At 46.9% G+C, this 16,584-nt stretch overlaps 2 protein-coding genes across 5 annotated transcripts in view; one reads left to right on the plus strand and one right to left on the minus strand.

Moving 5' to 3' along the window:
- Positions 1–13,281, minus strand: part of LOC147097114 (PAN2-PAN3 deadenylation complex catalytic subunit PAN2-like) — an 80,538-nt gene extending 67,257 nt beyond the window's left edge. Inside the window, 4 exon segments of the mRNA XM_085972982.1 lie at positions 1,641–1,810; positions 5,063–5,270; positions 10,159–10,270; positions 11,014–13,281. Of these exon segments, the coding sequence (XP_085829108.1) occupies positions 1,641–1,810; positions 5,063–5,270; positions 10,159–10,262 (482 nt within the window). The 5' untranslated portion in view covers positions 10,263–10,270; positions 11,014–13,281.
- Positions 1–16,584, plus strand: part of LOC147097111 (uncharacterized) — a 272,785-nt gene that overhangs the window by 124,437 nt on the left and 131,764 nt on the right. The window lies entirely within an intron of this gene.

A 16,584-nucleotide genomic window follows, 5' to 3' on the forward strand; every position in this document is an offset into this window, starting at 1 on the left:
GATCGAGAGAGCGAGATCGAGAGAGAGAGATCGAGAGAGATCGAGATCGAGAGAGAGAGATCGAGAGAGATCGATCGAGAGAGATCGATCGAGAGAGAGATCGATCGAGAGAGAGATCGATCGAGAGAGAGATCGATCGAGAGAGAGATCGATCGAGAGAGAGATCGATCGAGAGAGAGATCGATCGAGAGAGAGATCGATCGAGAGATCGAGGGAGAGAGATCGAGAGAGAGATCGAGGGAGAGAGATCGAGGGAGAGAGATCGAGGGAGAGAGATCGAGGGAGAGAGATCGAGGGAGAGAGATCGAGGGAGAGCGATCGAGGGAGAGCGATCGAGGGAGAGCGATCGAGGGAGAGCGATCGAGGGAGAGCGATCGAGGGAGAGCGATCGAGGGAGAGCGATCGAGGGAGTGCGATCGAGGGAGAGCGATCGAGGGAGAGCGATCGAGGGAGAGCGATCGAGGGAGAGCGATCGAGGGAGAGCGATCGAGGGAGAGCGATCGAGGGAGAGCGATCGAGGGAGAGCGATCGAGGGAGAGCGATCGAGGGAGAGCGATCGAGGGAGAGCGATCGAGGGAGAGCGATCGAGGGAGAGCGATCGAGGGAGAGCGATCGAGGGAGAGCGATCGAGGGAGAGCGATCGAGGGAGAGCGATCGAGGGAGAGCGATCGAGGGAGAGCGATCGAGGGAGAGCGATCGAGGGAGAGCGATCGAGGGAGAGCGATCGAGAGAGAGCGATCGAGGGAGAGCGATCGAGGGAGAGCGATCGAGAGAGAGCGATCGAGGGAGAGCGATCGAGAGAGAGCGATCGAGAGAGAGAGCGATCGAGAGAGAGCGATCGAGAGAGAGATCGAGAGAGATCGAGAGATCGAGAGAGAGAGATCGAGAGAGAGAGATCGAGAGAGAGAGATCGAGCGATCGAGAGAGAGCGATCGAGAGAGAGCGATCGAGAGAGAGCGATCGAGAGAGAGCGATCGAGAGAGAGAGGTCGAGAGAGAGAGATCGAGCAGTCTGAGGGTTATCTAAAAGTAACTTTTTACGATGACTCAAACTTTTAAGCATATAAATTGCACAGAATCCTATAAAATGATTGGCTCCCTCAACAGCCTAGTCAAACATGGTCGCATGTAGCAATTAAACAATACATACCAGCACGTCTAAGATTCTTTTTTTTTCTTCCAATTTTCTCTTTCTTCCTGAAGGCGCCGGCTCATTCTGGAGTACAATTCCACAATGCCAACAGCCCTCTGGGACCTTGCCTAAGTGGTCATTCCTCATGTTAGCTTGGATAGTGACCAATGGCAGGCTATTCAATTGCTTGCGGGGGGGGGGGGACCTTACAGCCAAGTCCAACCTGGCTCTCACCGGACGTCAGTATATGCACAGCTAACCAGATGGCGACACCAGGCAAAGCAGCAGTCGAAGCTCGCACAAATGAGCTACAGCAGGACTGTCAGCATTGTGGAAACGTATCCCAGTTAACACCTTCACAAAGAGGGGTGAAGGGTGGGGGGGAAAAGAATAAAACTGCAGGTCTGTAAACTTAGCAACTCCAATATTCTTTCCCTCCTTCAACTCAGCTGTTCACCTGCTTTTAATAGTTTTCCTTTAAAACTTCAGTCTAAACTTAAAAAACTTACACATAATCAAACATTATGAATCCTCCTCGAGTAAAGCACTTGAGGTTATTCTTATTTAAAAAGAGGACTCCGCTTTCTATGCTTTGTATGTGACGTATGTCATCGGTAGCGGTAACTTGAAAGGATGAGTATCACTCCATAGTGGGACCAAAGAAGGAGGTTGCATGGCCCTAGACAGAGAAATTTCAAAGACAAATTTAGTAGCGCTGCTCTGAAGGTAAAGAGCTCGCCCCTCTCCCGAAGCAATCTCTGATATTCCCAATGTATTACATAGCAGTAGCAAAAATAAATCAACTATTCAGCAGAAAATACTAGGTTTTGTTTTACTCGTGACAATTCAATAGGATTTAGAATTCTATTTCAGATACTTATACAAGTTTTAAGTTTCTCCTTAATAATAAAAATGATTACAAATCGATTGGGAGGTTCTTTTCGCCACATGCAGTGTCACCCCTCAGATTTACTGTGATTAAGTTAACACCTCACAATTCCACATCACAAGTGAACTCAACACTTAAAAAAAAAGCAAGATCCTCAAACAAATCTATGAAACAGTTTTAAAGACTTATCCACCAATATGAACTGATTGAGAAAATGTATTAAGAACGACTTTTCAAACATTTATTTCGAATCTTAATTTCAACAGTAAAAACAAGTGAGAAAGTGACATGAGCACACAAGACCATATTATGTGGGATGTCGCTGTGCCGACTGACAGTAGATGGGTTTGTACCTACAGTCGCCCGAGCAGAGCTGATAACTTCCCCATCTCACCATGGCCAGAAAAAGCAGTATACCTGAGGATTGGGAGCAGTTTAGGATTCAGCAAAGGAGGACAAAGGGATTAATTAAGAGGGGGAAAATAGATTATGAGTGTAAGTTTGCAGGGAACATAAAAACTGACTGTAAAAGCTTTTATAGATATGTGAAGAGAAAAAGATTGGTGAAATCAAGCGTAGGTCCCTTGCAGTCAGAATCAGGGGAATTTATAATGGGGAACAAAGAAATGGCTGACCAATTAACTACATACTTTGGTTCTGTCTTCACAAAGGAGGACACAAATAACCTCCCAGAGATGTCGGGGAACATAGGGTCTAATGAGAGGGAGGAACTGAAAGAAATCAGTATTTGTAGGGAAATGGTGTTAGGGAAATTGACGGGATTGAAGGCCTGATAATCTATATCCTAGGGTACTTAAGTGGCCCTAGAAATAGTAGATGCATTGCTGGTCATCTTCCAGAACTCAATAGACTCTGGAACAGTTCACATGGATTGGAGGGTAGCTAATGTTACCCCACTATTCAAAAAAGGTGGTAGAGAGAAAACGGGGAATTATAGACCGGTAAGCCTGACATCGGTAGTGGGGAAAATGCTAGAGTCCATTATAAAAGATGTAATAGCAGAGCACTTGGAAAACGGATCGGACAAAGTCAACATGGATTTACAAAAGGTAAATCGTGCTCGACTAATCTACTGGAATTTTTTGAGGATATACTGTAACTGGTAGAATAGATAAGGGAGAACCAGTGGATGTGGTGTATTTGGACTTTCAGAAGGCTTTCGATAAGGTCCCACATAAGAGATTAGCGTGTAAAGTTAAGGCACATGGGATTGGGGGCAAGGTACTGACTTGGATAGAGAACTGGTTGGCAGACAGGAAGCAAAGAGTCGGAATAAACGGCTCTTTTTCCGAGTGGCAGGCAGTGACTAGTGGGGTACCGCAGGGATCGTCCTAGGACCCCAGCTATTCACAATATACATAAATAATCTAGACAAGGGAACTAGATGTAATATCTCCAAGTTTGCAGACGACACAAAGCTGGGTGGGCGTGTGTGCTGTGAGGAGGATGCCGAGAAACTTCAGTATGATTTGGACAGGTTGGGTGATTGGGCAGAAGCATAGCAGATGCAGTATAATGTGGATAAATGCGAGGTTATCCACTTTGGTGGCAAAAACAGGAAGGCAGATTATTATCTGAACGGCAATAGATTGGGAGAAGGGGCAGCGCAACGAGACCTGGGTGTCCTTGTGCACCAGTCGCTGAAGGTAAGCATGCAGGTGCAGCAGGCGGTTAAGGCGGCAAATGGTATGTTGGCCTTCGTAGCGAGAGGGTTCGAGTACAGGAACAAGGATGTCTTGCTGCAGTTGTGCAGGGCCTTGGTGAGACCACATCTTGAGTATTGTGTGCAGTTTTGATCACCTTATCTGTGGAAGGATGTTCTTGCCATGGAGGGAGTGCAGCGAAGATTCACCAGACTGATACCTGGGATGGCAGGAATGACGTATGAGGAGAGATTGGGTCGATTAGGCTTATACTCACTGGAGTTTAGAAGAATGAGGGGATCTCATTGAAACTTATAAAATTCTAACAGGACTAGACAGACTAGATGCAGGAAGGATGTTCCCGATGGCGGGGGGAGTCCAGAACCAGGGGTCATAGTCTAAGGATAAGGGGTAAGCCATTTAGGACAGAAATGAGGAGGAATTTCTTCACCCAGAGTGGTGAACCTGTGGAATTCTCTACCACAGAAGGCAGTGGAGGCCAATTCATTAAATATATTCAAGAAGGAGTTAGATATATTTCTTAAGGCTAAAGGGATCAAGGGATATGGGGAGAAAGCAGGGACAGGGTACTGAATTTGGATGATCAGCCATGATCTCATTGAATGGCGGAGCAGGCTAGAGGGGCCGAATGGCCGACTCCTGCTCCTATCTTCTATGTTTCTATGTTTCACCCAAGCTGCTGTGGGGAGCAGCCGAGTGGGATTTCCTCGATAAGTAAGGAAGTGAAGGAAAAACAGCTTTGAGTGATCTCCTAGCAGCCATTATTGCATCAGCATTGCAGAACCCTGGAAACAAGTGGCTTCCATTCCCACATCGACCATCAACACATTTATGCGGATTCAAACACATTCTTAGTGACAAAGGCAGACAGAATGCTATCTGATATTTGGGAAGTGGTCAGTGCTGTTGGTTTATATTCAACTGCATAAATCATTTAGTTAAAAAGGGAAATTCCAGGCTCCAAACCGTTGATAAATAATAGAGCACTCCTTCAATATCTAGGTCTGTGTATCTTATGTGTATTAAACAGAACAACTTAATTTCAAATTCCATCTTTTGAATTATACACGCACACTTTACAAGTCATCCAATCATTCTTCGCCTGCTCCCCATTCCCAAACCATCTAACTATGTTACTCCAGGCAGAGCAATGCAGGTTGGTAAATTTGCAACATTGGTGTGCTGGGAATCATCATCAGGTGGTCCTGGTTCGTCCCAGCTAGATCGAGAGACTTGTAAGGTATACAAATACAACATGCCAATCCCTTATCCACCAGTGCACACCAAGGCCTCCATACTAGAGCGGAGAGCCACTAACTTACTTGGTTGGAGGAGCAGATTAATGGACTGTACTTACCCCATGATTTCCCACCCAGAGTAATTCATCTTGAAGGTCAAAATGTGACGCAGTTACAGGGACTCCAACCTCTGCGACAACTGTGTGCAGCTCTGAATACATTCCCTCCACAAGATGCACAGATTCAGGGACTGAGACCGACATGCCATCCAGCGGGACACCATCTGCTTCCAGTTCCACATTCTGCAGCAAGTTCGGGTCAAGCCTTAGAGTCATAGAGTCATAGAGTTTTACAGCACAGAAAGAGGCCCTTCGGCCCATCGTGTCTGCGCCGCCCATCCATCCCTGTCCAGTCTAATCCCATTTTCCAGCATTTGGTCCATAGCCTTGTATGCGATGGCATTTCAAGTGCTCATCCAAATGCTTCTTGAATGTTGTGAGGGTTCCTGCCTCCACCACCCTTTCAGGCATTGAGTTCCACATTCCAACCACCCTCTGGGTGAAAAAGTTCCTCCTCAAATCCCCTCTAAATCTCCTGCCCCTTACCCTGAATCTATGCCCCCTTGTTATTGACCCCCCCACTAAGGGGAAAAGTTCCTCTTTATCTACCCTATCTATGCCCCTCATTATTTTGTACACCTCAATCAGGTCCCCCCTCAGCCTTCTCTGCTCCAAGGAAAACAACTCCAGCCTGTCCAGCCTCTCTTCATAGCTGAGGCGCTCCATCCCAGGTAACATCCTGGTGAATCTTCTCTGCACCCTCTCCAAAGCAATCACATCCTTCCTATAGTGAGGCGACCAGAACTGCACACAGTACTCCAGCTGTGGCCTCACCAGCGTTTTGTACAGCTCCATCATAACCTCCCTGCTCTTATATTCTATGCCTCGGCTAATGAAGGCAAGTATCCCATATGCCTTTTTAACCACCTTATCTACCTGCTCCGCTGCCTTCAGGGATCTATGTACATGTACACCAAGGTCCCTCTGACCCTCTGTACTTCCTCGGGTCCTACCACTCATTGTGTATTCCCTTGCCTTATTTGTCCATCCAAAATGCATCACCTCGCACTTTTCAGGGTTAAATTCCATTTGCCACTTTTCCGCCCATCTGACCAACCCGTTTATATCGTCCTGTAGCCGGAGGCTTTCCTCCTCGCAATTTACCACCCCACCAATTTTCGTGTCATCTGCGAACTTACTGATCATACCTTTTACATTCTCATCCAAATCATTTATGTAGATCACAAACAATAAGGGACCCAGCACCGATCCCTGAGGTACCCCACTGGACACAGGCTTCCAGTCACAAAAGCAACCTTCGACCATCACCCTCTGCCTCCTGCCACTCAGCCAGTTTAGGATCCAACGCGCCAAGGCACCCTGGATCCCATGGGCTCTTACCTTCTTGACCAGTCTCCTATGCGGGACTTTGTCAAAAGCTTTACTGAAGTCCATGTAAACCACATCCACAGCATTTCCCTCATCCACCCCACTAGTCACCCCCTCGAAAAATTCGATCAGATTTGTTAGACATGATTTACCCTTGACAAAGCCGTGCTGACTATCCCCGATTAATCCTTGCCTCTCCAAGTGGAGATTAATTTTGTCCCTCAGAATTTTTTCCAATAATTTCCCCACCACAGATGTTAGACTCACTGGCCTGTAATTCCCTGGTTTATCCCTGCTACCCTTCTTGAATAATGGTACTACGTTAGCTGTTCTCCAGTCCTCTGGTACATCCCCTGTGGCCAGAGAGGTTCTGAAAATTATTGTCAGAGCCCCTGCAATCTCCTCCCTTGCCTCCCACAGCAGCCTGGGATACATCTCGTCCGGGCCTGGGGATTTATCCACTTTTTGGCCCGCTAAAACCGCTAGCACCTCCTCCCTCTCGATGCTAATATGTTCAAGTATGGGACCAGCGGGAGCAGCGAGGAGGAGCTCGGGAGAAAACCCGGCGACCAGCGAGGCCCGAGACCAGTCGGGAGCAGCGTGGTGAGACCGGTATAAAAACCGGAGAGAGGCGAGGCCCGAGACCAGTCGGGACCAGCGAGGAGGAGCTCGGGAGAAAACCCGGCGACCAGCGAGGCCCGAGACCAGTCGGGAGCAGCGTGGTGAGACCGGTATAAAAACCGGAGAGAGGCGAGGCCCGAGACCAGTCGGGACCAGCGGGAGCAGCGAGGAGGAGCTCGGGAGAAAACCCGGCGACCAGCGAGGCCCGAGACCAGTCGGGAGCAGCGTGGTGAGACCGGTATAAAAACCGGAGAGAGGCGAGGCCCGAGACCAGTCGGGACCAGCGGGAGCAGCGAGGAGGAGCTCGGGAGAAAACCCGGCGACCAGCGAGGCCCGAGACCAGTCGGGAGCAGCGTGGTGAGACCGGTATAAAAACCGGAGAGGCGCGAGGCCCGAGACCAGTCGGGACCAGCGTGGTGAGACCGGTATAAAAACCGGAGAGAGGCGAGGCCCGAGACCAGTCGGGAGCAGCGTGGTGAGACCGGTATAAAAACCGGAGAGAGGCGAGGCCCGAGACCAGTCGGGAGCAGCGTGGTGAGACCGGTATAAAAACCGGAGAGAGGCGAGGCCCGAGACCAGTCGGGAGCAGCGTGGTGAGACCGGTATAAAAACCGGAGAGAGGCGAGGCACACCAACTCAGCAGCGGGGAGTGAGGTAAAAAGTAATGTGTGTGACGTCACCAGGGAGCAGGTAGGTGATTGGTTGGTGAGTATTTCTCTTTTTTCAATACAAGCTTGAATTCTGTGGTGTTAAATTTCTGTGGTGTAGTGGGGATAGTTGGTAAATAAAGCGCCCTAGAGCATACCTGTAACTGGGGTATTGAATAAATTTTTTAAAGTAATTAAAGGGGTAAGTCATGGCAGGAGAGTTCAGACCCGTGCTCTGCTCCTCCTGCTCTATGTGGGAAGTCAGGGATGCTGCCAGTGTCCCTGACGACCATGTGTGCGGGAAATGCATCCAGCTGCAGCTACTTGTAGACCGCATTGCGGCGCTCGAGCTGCGGGTGGATGAATTTTGGAGCGTGCGCGATGCTGAAAGGCTCGTGGATAACACGTTTAGCGAGTTGTGCACGCCTCAGGGTAGGGCAGCACAGGGGGTGACCATCAGGCGGAGCAACAAAGGCAGGCAGGTAGTGCAGGGAACCCCTGCGGACATCCCCCTTTCAAACAAGTATACCGCTTTGGATACTGTTGAGGGGGATGACTCACCAGGGGAAGGCAGCAGCGGCCAACTTCCTGGCACTGGGGGTGCTCCTGCTGCCCAGGAAGGGGGGAAAAAGAGTGGGAGAGCAATAGTGGTAGGGGATTCTATAGTAAGGGGAACAGATAGGCGTTTCTGTGGCCGTAGACGTGAATCCAGGATGGTTTGTTGCCTCCCTGGTGCCAGGGTCAAGGATGTCACTGAGCGGCTGCAGGGCATTCTGGAGGGGGAGGGAGAACAGCCAGTGGTCGTGGTCCACATTGGTACCAACGACATAGGTAAAAAGAGGGATGAGGTCCTGCAGCAAGAATTTAGGGAGCTAGGTGAAGGATTAAGGAGCAGGACCTCAAAGGTTGTAATCTCTGGATTACTCCCGGTGCCACGTGCTAGTAAGTATAGGAATAGGAAGATAGAACAGATGAATGCGTGGCTAAAGGGATGGTGCAGGAGAGAGGGCTTTAGTTTCCTGGATCACTGGGTCTGCTTCTGGGAAAGGTGGGACTTGTACAAGTCGGACGGTTTACACCTGAACCAGAGGGGAACCAATATCCTTGCGGGGAGGTTTGCTAGCACTGCTGGGGAGGGTTTAAACTAACTTGGCAGGGGGTTGGGGTACAGAGTGGAGCTATAGTAGGGGGTGATTTACGGCCAAATACAGAGGGAAAAACAAGTCAGCTGGGAAGGCAGAGCAAATATGTGAAGGCAAAAGAGAATATGGCAGGGCTGGAAGGCATTTATTTTAATGCAAGGAGTCTTGCAAATAAGGTGGATGAACTGAAGTTGTTGTTGAACACATGGGAGTACGATATTGTTGCTATCACGGAGACATGGTTGAGGGAGGGTCAGGACTGGCAGCTCAATATTCCGGGGTATAGAATCTTCAGGCGAGACAGAGGGGGGTGTAAAAGAGGAGGGGGTGTTGCAATATTAATTAAGGAGTCAATTACTGCTGTAAGGAGGGATGATATATTAGCGGGTTCCTCTAATGAGGCCATATGGGTAGAACTTAAAAACAAAAAGGGGGCAAGCACTTTGCTGGGAGTGTACTATAGGCCCCCAAACAGTCAGGGGGAGATAGAGGAACAGATATGTAGGCAAATCTCAGAGAAGTGCGAAAATAATAGGGTAATAATAGTGGGGGATTTCAACTTCCCCAATATAAATTGGGACAGTCAGAGTGTGAAAGGCTTAGAGGGTGCAGAATTCTTAAAGTGCATCCAGGAGAGCTTTTTGAGCCAACATGTAGAAAGTCCTACAAGAGAGGGGGCGGTACTGGACCTAATTCTGGGGAATGTAGCCGGGCAAGTGGTGGAAGTGTCAGTAGGAGAGCATTTTGGCGACAGTGACCATAATTCGGTGAGATTTAAGGTGGTCATGGAAAAAGACAAAGACGGCCCGGAAATAAGGGTTCTAAATTGGGGGAAGGCCGATTTTAATATGATAAGGCAGGATCTGGCCAAAGTGGACTGGGAGCAGCTGCTTATAGGAAAATCCACATCAAAACAGTGGGAGACTTTCAGAAGGGAAATAGAGAGAGTACAACGCCAACATGTTCCTGTAAAGGTCAAGGGTGGGACCAACAAGCAAAGGGAACCTTGGATGACAAGGGATATACAAAAATGCATTAGAAATAAAAGGGGGGCTTTTGGCAGTTACAAAAGACTAAAGACAGAAGAAGCCCTAGAGGAGTATAAAAAGTGCAGGGGCATACTTAAAAAAGAAATTAGGAGGGCGAGGAGGGGCCATGAAATAACACTGGCGAGCAAAATAAAGGAAAATCCTAAGATGTTTTATAAGTATATTAAGGGCAAGAGGATAACCAGGGAAAGGGTAGGGCCCATTAGGGACCAAAGTGGCAATCTGTGTGTAGAGCCAGAGGATGTAGGCGGGGTTTTAAATGAATTTTTTGCATCTGTGTTCACTATGGAGAAAGACGATGCAGACTTGGGTCCAGTGAATGCTCAATCGAAGTGTCCAGGGAAGGGTCAATGCCAGGGTGCAGGGACGATGAGTATTCCCCAAGGCCAGAATCAAGACCATCAAAATTCATGGTTTATTCTAGGGATGAAAAAAAAGCATAGGAAAGAAATTCCAATCCAGCTGGTAGTTATTTAGTCCCATGTTAACCAGGATATGCAAGAAAAAAATCACACCCAGTTTTTTCAACTGACAATATCCTGTCCCCCAAATTCCATAGCTAGGAGATTCTGTTACTGCATTATACACCGTACAGAGGGTATGCTATTCCACTTGCACCTCTGCCAAGTGCCTGGAGACTTTTTCTACTTTAAAAAGTCTCTTGCATGGACACAAGTGGTTGTTGCACTGCAATGTGCAGTGAAACAAAACTCAGTATCAATGCACAAATTACAAAGTAGAATCTGGGAGTCTGTCGTTCACCATGAAAAATACTCGAGCTGAAATTCGAATAAAACCACAAAGCCCCTTCCAAACTCCAGTAGTGTATTACATAAGATAACAGGCAGAGCGCTTCAGGGACATGGTACGTCAGGATTCAGCCCACTTCATTTGAGTGCCGCAAGGAGCTGCCTTTTGCAACATGTCCAGCATGGTCTTTGCCTATCTACGACTCCACTCGACTTCAAAGCCTAGCTCTCAACTTTTTTGGGTCACATTTTACATCATCAGTTAATCACAATCCATCTACCCGTATCATTTTCTTTTCATTATAAGTTGACAAGTATGAGGAATAATATTTTTACCAAGCTTGGTGTTATTTGGTCAAGGCAATTATGAAACTAAATACTGTACAACACATGAAGCATTTGATTTACACTTACCATTGACTTCCAAAGTCCAATCTTCCAGTTATTTATAAAAACATCAAAACTACAAAATAATAGAGAACGTCAAAAATGTTGGGAGGTGAATAAAATTTTTTAAATTGCTCCAAATTCCAGCCCATTTCTAATTACAGTAATCATATCTAAACCATTTTGGATAAAACACTTTTATACCCTGGTTAATGGGGGTGTTGCTCCAATACGAGAGGAAAACAGAAATTCTACAATGTTCCCTTCCAAAAGCCATTGATCTCTTGCTGGGCACCCGATGGTTCCTGATCCAAGTGAACACAAAGCATTTGGCAAATGCTGGCAAGCAACTCAACCCCAGGAGGCATCACAGCCTACTGTCTTCAACCGACATCCACACTTCCAGCAGCCGCTACTGGATAGCGAGCAGGAGTGGGAACCCGGACCAATTTTCCCCTTTTTAACCTAGTAGTACTGAAGCAAATTGTTGCACCTCTTCTGCTGCACTGTCCGAGATAAACTAACCAATACCGACTTGCCCGGTCTGTACGGCTTTGCTACTCATTGGATAAATCAGGAGAGCTAAATTTATATTTTATTTTGAAGCCAAGACACAGCACTGCAATAAGTAGCTCCAGAAAAAGAAAAGCTCTGGGAACAGAGCTGCACAGGGTCTAAAGTGAAGTGTCTCTGGTCTGCTTCGATGCAGCAGATGGGAGGTCAACTTAAAGTTGCCTGTAATTCAAGTCTCACGACAGGACATAACGATGGCTGGGGTGAAAACAGTACACTGATACAGGAGGGGCTGCCCATTCTTTCATAAAATGCCTATTACCAAGATCTTTCTCACGACTAAAACAAACACCAAGAACTCACGGCCAGCCCAATGTTCCTGTCAATACCCTCGGTTTTAAATGAGGTTACTGACATCTTCATCAATGGCCCACTCCCCTGCATTGCAGTAATCAAAAAGGAAGCAAATTATATGAAACCCCCTGAAGCTGAAATCCTTTCCACTTGAAATTTTCAAATGTCACACAAAACTTTACAACAGGAAATCAAAATGGCCTCCCAACAAAGACAAATTCTAAGGACGAGGAAAGGAGGGAGATCATGAATTGAGTGAAATAGCTACTTATCCAGGACCCCCTTAACATTCCTCATCTTTGAATCCAAAGCAATCATGACTTCCTAACGTTATGATGTATTTATGTAGAATGAAACCGATAATTCATGGTGTAGCATTAGGAAGATGGAACATATAAGCCCAGTTGATCACAATTCTCAACATGATATAAAAAATCATTTTCCAGCGTTCCTCAACAGATTGGCTATATTATTGATACCAAACAGCAACTTGTATTTATATAGCACCCTTAACACAGTAAAACGTCCCAAGGCACGTCACAGGAGCGTTAGCAAACAAAATTTGACACCGAGCCACATAAGGAGATATTAGGGCAGATCAGAGAGGTAGGTTTTAAGGAGTGTCTTAAAAGAGAGGAGAGGTTTAGGGAGGGAATTCCAGAGCTTAGGGCCTAGGCAGCTGGAGGCACGGCCTCCAATAGTAGAACGATTAAAATCAATGATGCTCAAAAGGCCAGAATTAGAGGAGCGCAGATATTTCAGAGGGTTGTGGGGCTGGAGGAGATTGGAGGTAGGAAGGGGCACGGCCTTGGAGGGCTTTGAAAACAAGGATGAGAATTTTAAAAGATGCATGTGGTAGAAAAGGCAAAATAAAACAATGAGACACAATAGCAACAAGGCCAAGTGTTGGCTGTGCATACGGGTACTGTAGAATATCAATTATGCTGAAGGAGTGAACCACCTACTAAACACTGACAAAGGTGGACAAATAATGTGTGCAGCAAACCAAGCTAGTTTGTGCATTTGCTAAGAGGCAAATGTCATGGGAAAAGGAAAGGGGACCCAACAAAAGGACACAACAAACGATAACTTAGTACAGCTCACATGGGACGACAAGCAAAGGGAAACTTTTCACTGATCCCCAGTGTTCTTTTTATTAAATCTTCCAGCCAGCCATTCTGACACATCACATAGAACTGGTACAGGTGGAGGGAGGACCCCTCCGCGATAGCTGATTTAATTAGTTTGCTGTAATTTCTCTGACGTTTTTCATTGATTTTTTTAAAATAAGCTTCTAATCTCAAACAGCCCTTGCCAGGCTGTCCTTTCAATGATATTCAGTCGCAGTCTGGCTGAGGCGGGGGTTCGAAGTAAAATGTCAGCCAGGCCCAGCCAGCATCTCTGAAGCGCTCTTTCCGGTTACTTATTAAATTCTAGTTCCGCGGGCCGCTCATTGCGCAGTACTATGAAACCTACCCGCGCTTCCCCTAACATTGATCACATCGCACTAAACACAAATAAAAACATCAACAGACGCCACTGTTGCGAAGCTTACAGCGCCTTCACAACCAAACCTGCTCCCATAACCCACCGCCGCAGCTATTAGACTGATTGACAGGCATTCGATCCAATCAAATGTTTGCAAATCATTATTGTTTGTACATTTTAGCCAATCACAGTTACGTATGGAGGCGGGGTTTTAAATTGGCACGTGTACGGATGCCGCTTGGTGAAAAGATGACGGTTCCCGCAACCAAAATAAAAGTCGAAATCAGCTGGAAGGAGGAAGGGGAAAAGGACGGCAGAAGGGGAAGCGGAATCTTGATTCAGATTCTTAGAATTAACGTGGCTCTATTTTTTGGTTAATCTCAGTCTTGAGGTACGATGATAGGAACATTATTTTATTTATTTCAGTCCCACCCACCCCCAACATTGTCCCTTTTCGCTCCTCTCCTGAAGGCAGTGCTTTATGGTGCGGTATTATTGAAGGAATTAAAGATACATCTTCTGGACACTGCTTTCATTGCTGGCTCTGGTTCTGGGGAATGAGGTGGGTCAAGTGGAGCAAGTGTCAGTAAGGGAACATTTAGGGAACAGTGATCATAGTATCATAAGGTTTTAGATTAGCTATGGAAAAGGACAGGGAGCAATCTAGAGTAAAAATACTTAATTGGAAGAAGGCCAATTTCAGTGGGTTGAGAACGGATCTGTCCCGGGTAAATTGGAATCAATGATTGGGAGGCAAAACTGTAGTGGAACAATGGGCTGCCTTTAAAGAGATGGTTCAGGTACAGTCGACGTACATTTCCACGAGGGGGAAAGGTAGGGCAACCAAAGTCCAAGCTCCCTGGTTGACAAAAGAGATAGAGAGTAAGATGAAGCAGAGGGGGCATATGACAGATATCAGGTTGAGAATACAAATGAGAACCAGGCTGAATATAGAAAGTTCAGAGGGGAAGTGAAAAAGGAAATAAGAGAGACAAAGAGAGAGTATGAGAATAGATTGGCAGCTAACATAAAAGGGATTCCAAAAGTCTTCCATAGGCATTTAAATAGTAAACGGGTAGTAAAAGGAGGGGTGGGGCCGATTAGGGACCAAAATGGAAACCTACGCATGGAGGCAGAGGGCATAGCTGAGGTACTAAATGAGTATTTTGCATCTGTCTTTACCAAGGAAGAAGATGCTGCAAAAGTCATAGTGAAGGAGGTGGTAGTTGAGTTACTGGATGGGATAAAAATTGATCAAGAGGAGGTACTAGAAAGGCTGTCTTTACTTAAAGTAGATAAGTCACCAGGACCAGATGGGATGCATCCTAGGATGCTGAGGGAAGTAAAGGTGGAAATCTTCCAATCCTCCTTAGATACGGGGCTGGTGCCAGAGAACTGGAGAATTGCAAATGTTACACCCTTGTTCAAAAAAGGGTGTAAGGATAAACCCAGCAACTACAGGCCAGTCAGTTTAACCTCGGTAGTGGGGAAGCTTTTAGAAATGATAATCTGGGACAAAATTAACAGTCACTTGGACAAGTGTGGATTAATTAAGGAAAGCCAGCACAGATTTGTTAAAGGCAAATCGTGTTTAACTAACTTGATTGAGTTTTTTGATGAGGTAACAGAGAGGGTTGATGAGAGCAATGCAGTTGATGTGGTGTACATGGATTTCCAAAAGACGTTTGATAAATTGCCACATAATAGGCTTGCCAGCAAAGTTGAAGCCCATGGAATAAAGGGGACAGTGGCAGCATGGATACGAAATTGGCTAAGTGACAGGAAACAGAGTGTAGTGGTAAATGGTTGTTTATCGGACTGGAGGAAGGTACACAGTGGTGTTCCCCAGGGGTCGGTACTAGGATCACTGCTTTTCTTGATATATATTAATGACTTGGACTTGGGTGTACAGGGCACAATTTCAAAACTTGCAGATGACACAAAACTTGGAAGTATAGTGAACAGTGAGGAGGATAGTGATAGACTTCAAGAAGACAGACAGACTAGTGAAATGGGCGGACACGTGGCAGATGAAATTTAATGCAGAAAAATGCTAAGTGATACATTTTGGTAGGAAGGACGAGGAGAGGCAATATAAACTAAAGGGTACAATCCTAAAGAGGGTGCATGAACAGAGAGACCTGGGGGTATATGTGCACAAATCGTTGAAGGTGGCAGGGCAGGTTGAGAAAGCAGTTAAAAAAGCATATGGGATCCTGGGCTTCATAAATAGAGACATAGAGTACAAAAGCAAGGAAGTTATGATGAACCTTTATAAAACACTGGAGTATTGTGTCCAATTCTGGGCACCGCACTTTAGGAAGGATGTGAAGGCCTTAGAGAGGGTGCAGAAAAGATTTACGAGAATGGTTCCAGGGATGAGAGACTTCAGTTACGTGGATAGGCTGGAGAAGCTGGGGTTGTTCTCCTTAGAGCAGAAAAGGTTGAGAGGAGATTTGATAGAGGTGTTCAAAATCATGAGGAGTCTGTACATAGTAGATAGAGAGAAACTGTTCCCATTGGCGGAAGGGTCGAGAACCAGAGGACACAGATTTAAGGTGATTGGCAGAAGATCCAAAGGCAGCATGAGGAAATACTTTTTTATGCAGCGAGCGGTTAGGATCTGGAATTCACTGCCTGAAAGGGCGGTGGAGGCAGACTCAATTGTGGCTTTCAAAAGGGAGTTGGATAAGTACCTGAAGGAATAAAAATTGCAGGGCTACGGGGAAAGGGCGGGGGAGTGGGACCAGCTGAAGTGCTCTTGCAGAGAGCCGGCACGGGCTCGACGGGCCGAATGGCCTCCTTCTGTGCTGTAACCATTCTATGAAAAATCATAGGGGGGGGCATAAAAAATGTTTTTTTTTCATTTTCTTTGAACACTTTCATTTATTAGTTGTAAAAATATTGGAGATGGGGAAAAAAGGATGTTTGACTAGGTGGAGCAGTTGGAGCGCCGCACCGTCGGAGGGGCAGTACTGAGGGAGCGCCGCACCGTCGGAGGGGCAGTACTGAGGGAGCGCCGCACTGACGGAGGGGCAGTACTGAGGGAGCGCCGCACTGTCGGAGGGGCAGTACTGAGGGAGCGCCGCACTGTCGGAGGGGCAGCACTGAGGGAGCGCCGCACTGTCGGAGGGGCAGTACTGAGGGAGCGCCGCAGTGTCGGAGGGTCAGTAGTGAAGGAGTGCTGCACTGTCGGAGGGGCAGTACTGAGGGGGCGCTGCACTGTCAGAGGGGCAGTACTGA

The sequence above is a fragment of the Somniosus microcephalus genome, chromosome 33, assembly GCF_052327205.1.
Source record: "Somniosus microcephalus isolate GS21.2 chromosome 33, FLI_Smic_1.0, whole genome shotgun sequence".
In the NCBI taxonomy this organism is placed as follows: Eukaryota; Metazoa; Chordata; class Chondrichthyes; order Squaliformes; family Somniosidae; genus Somniosus; species Somniosus microcephalus.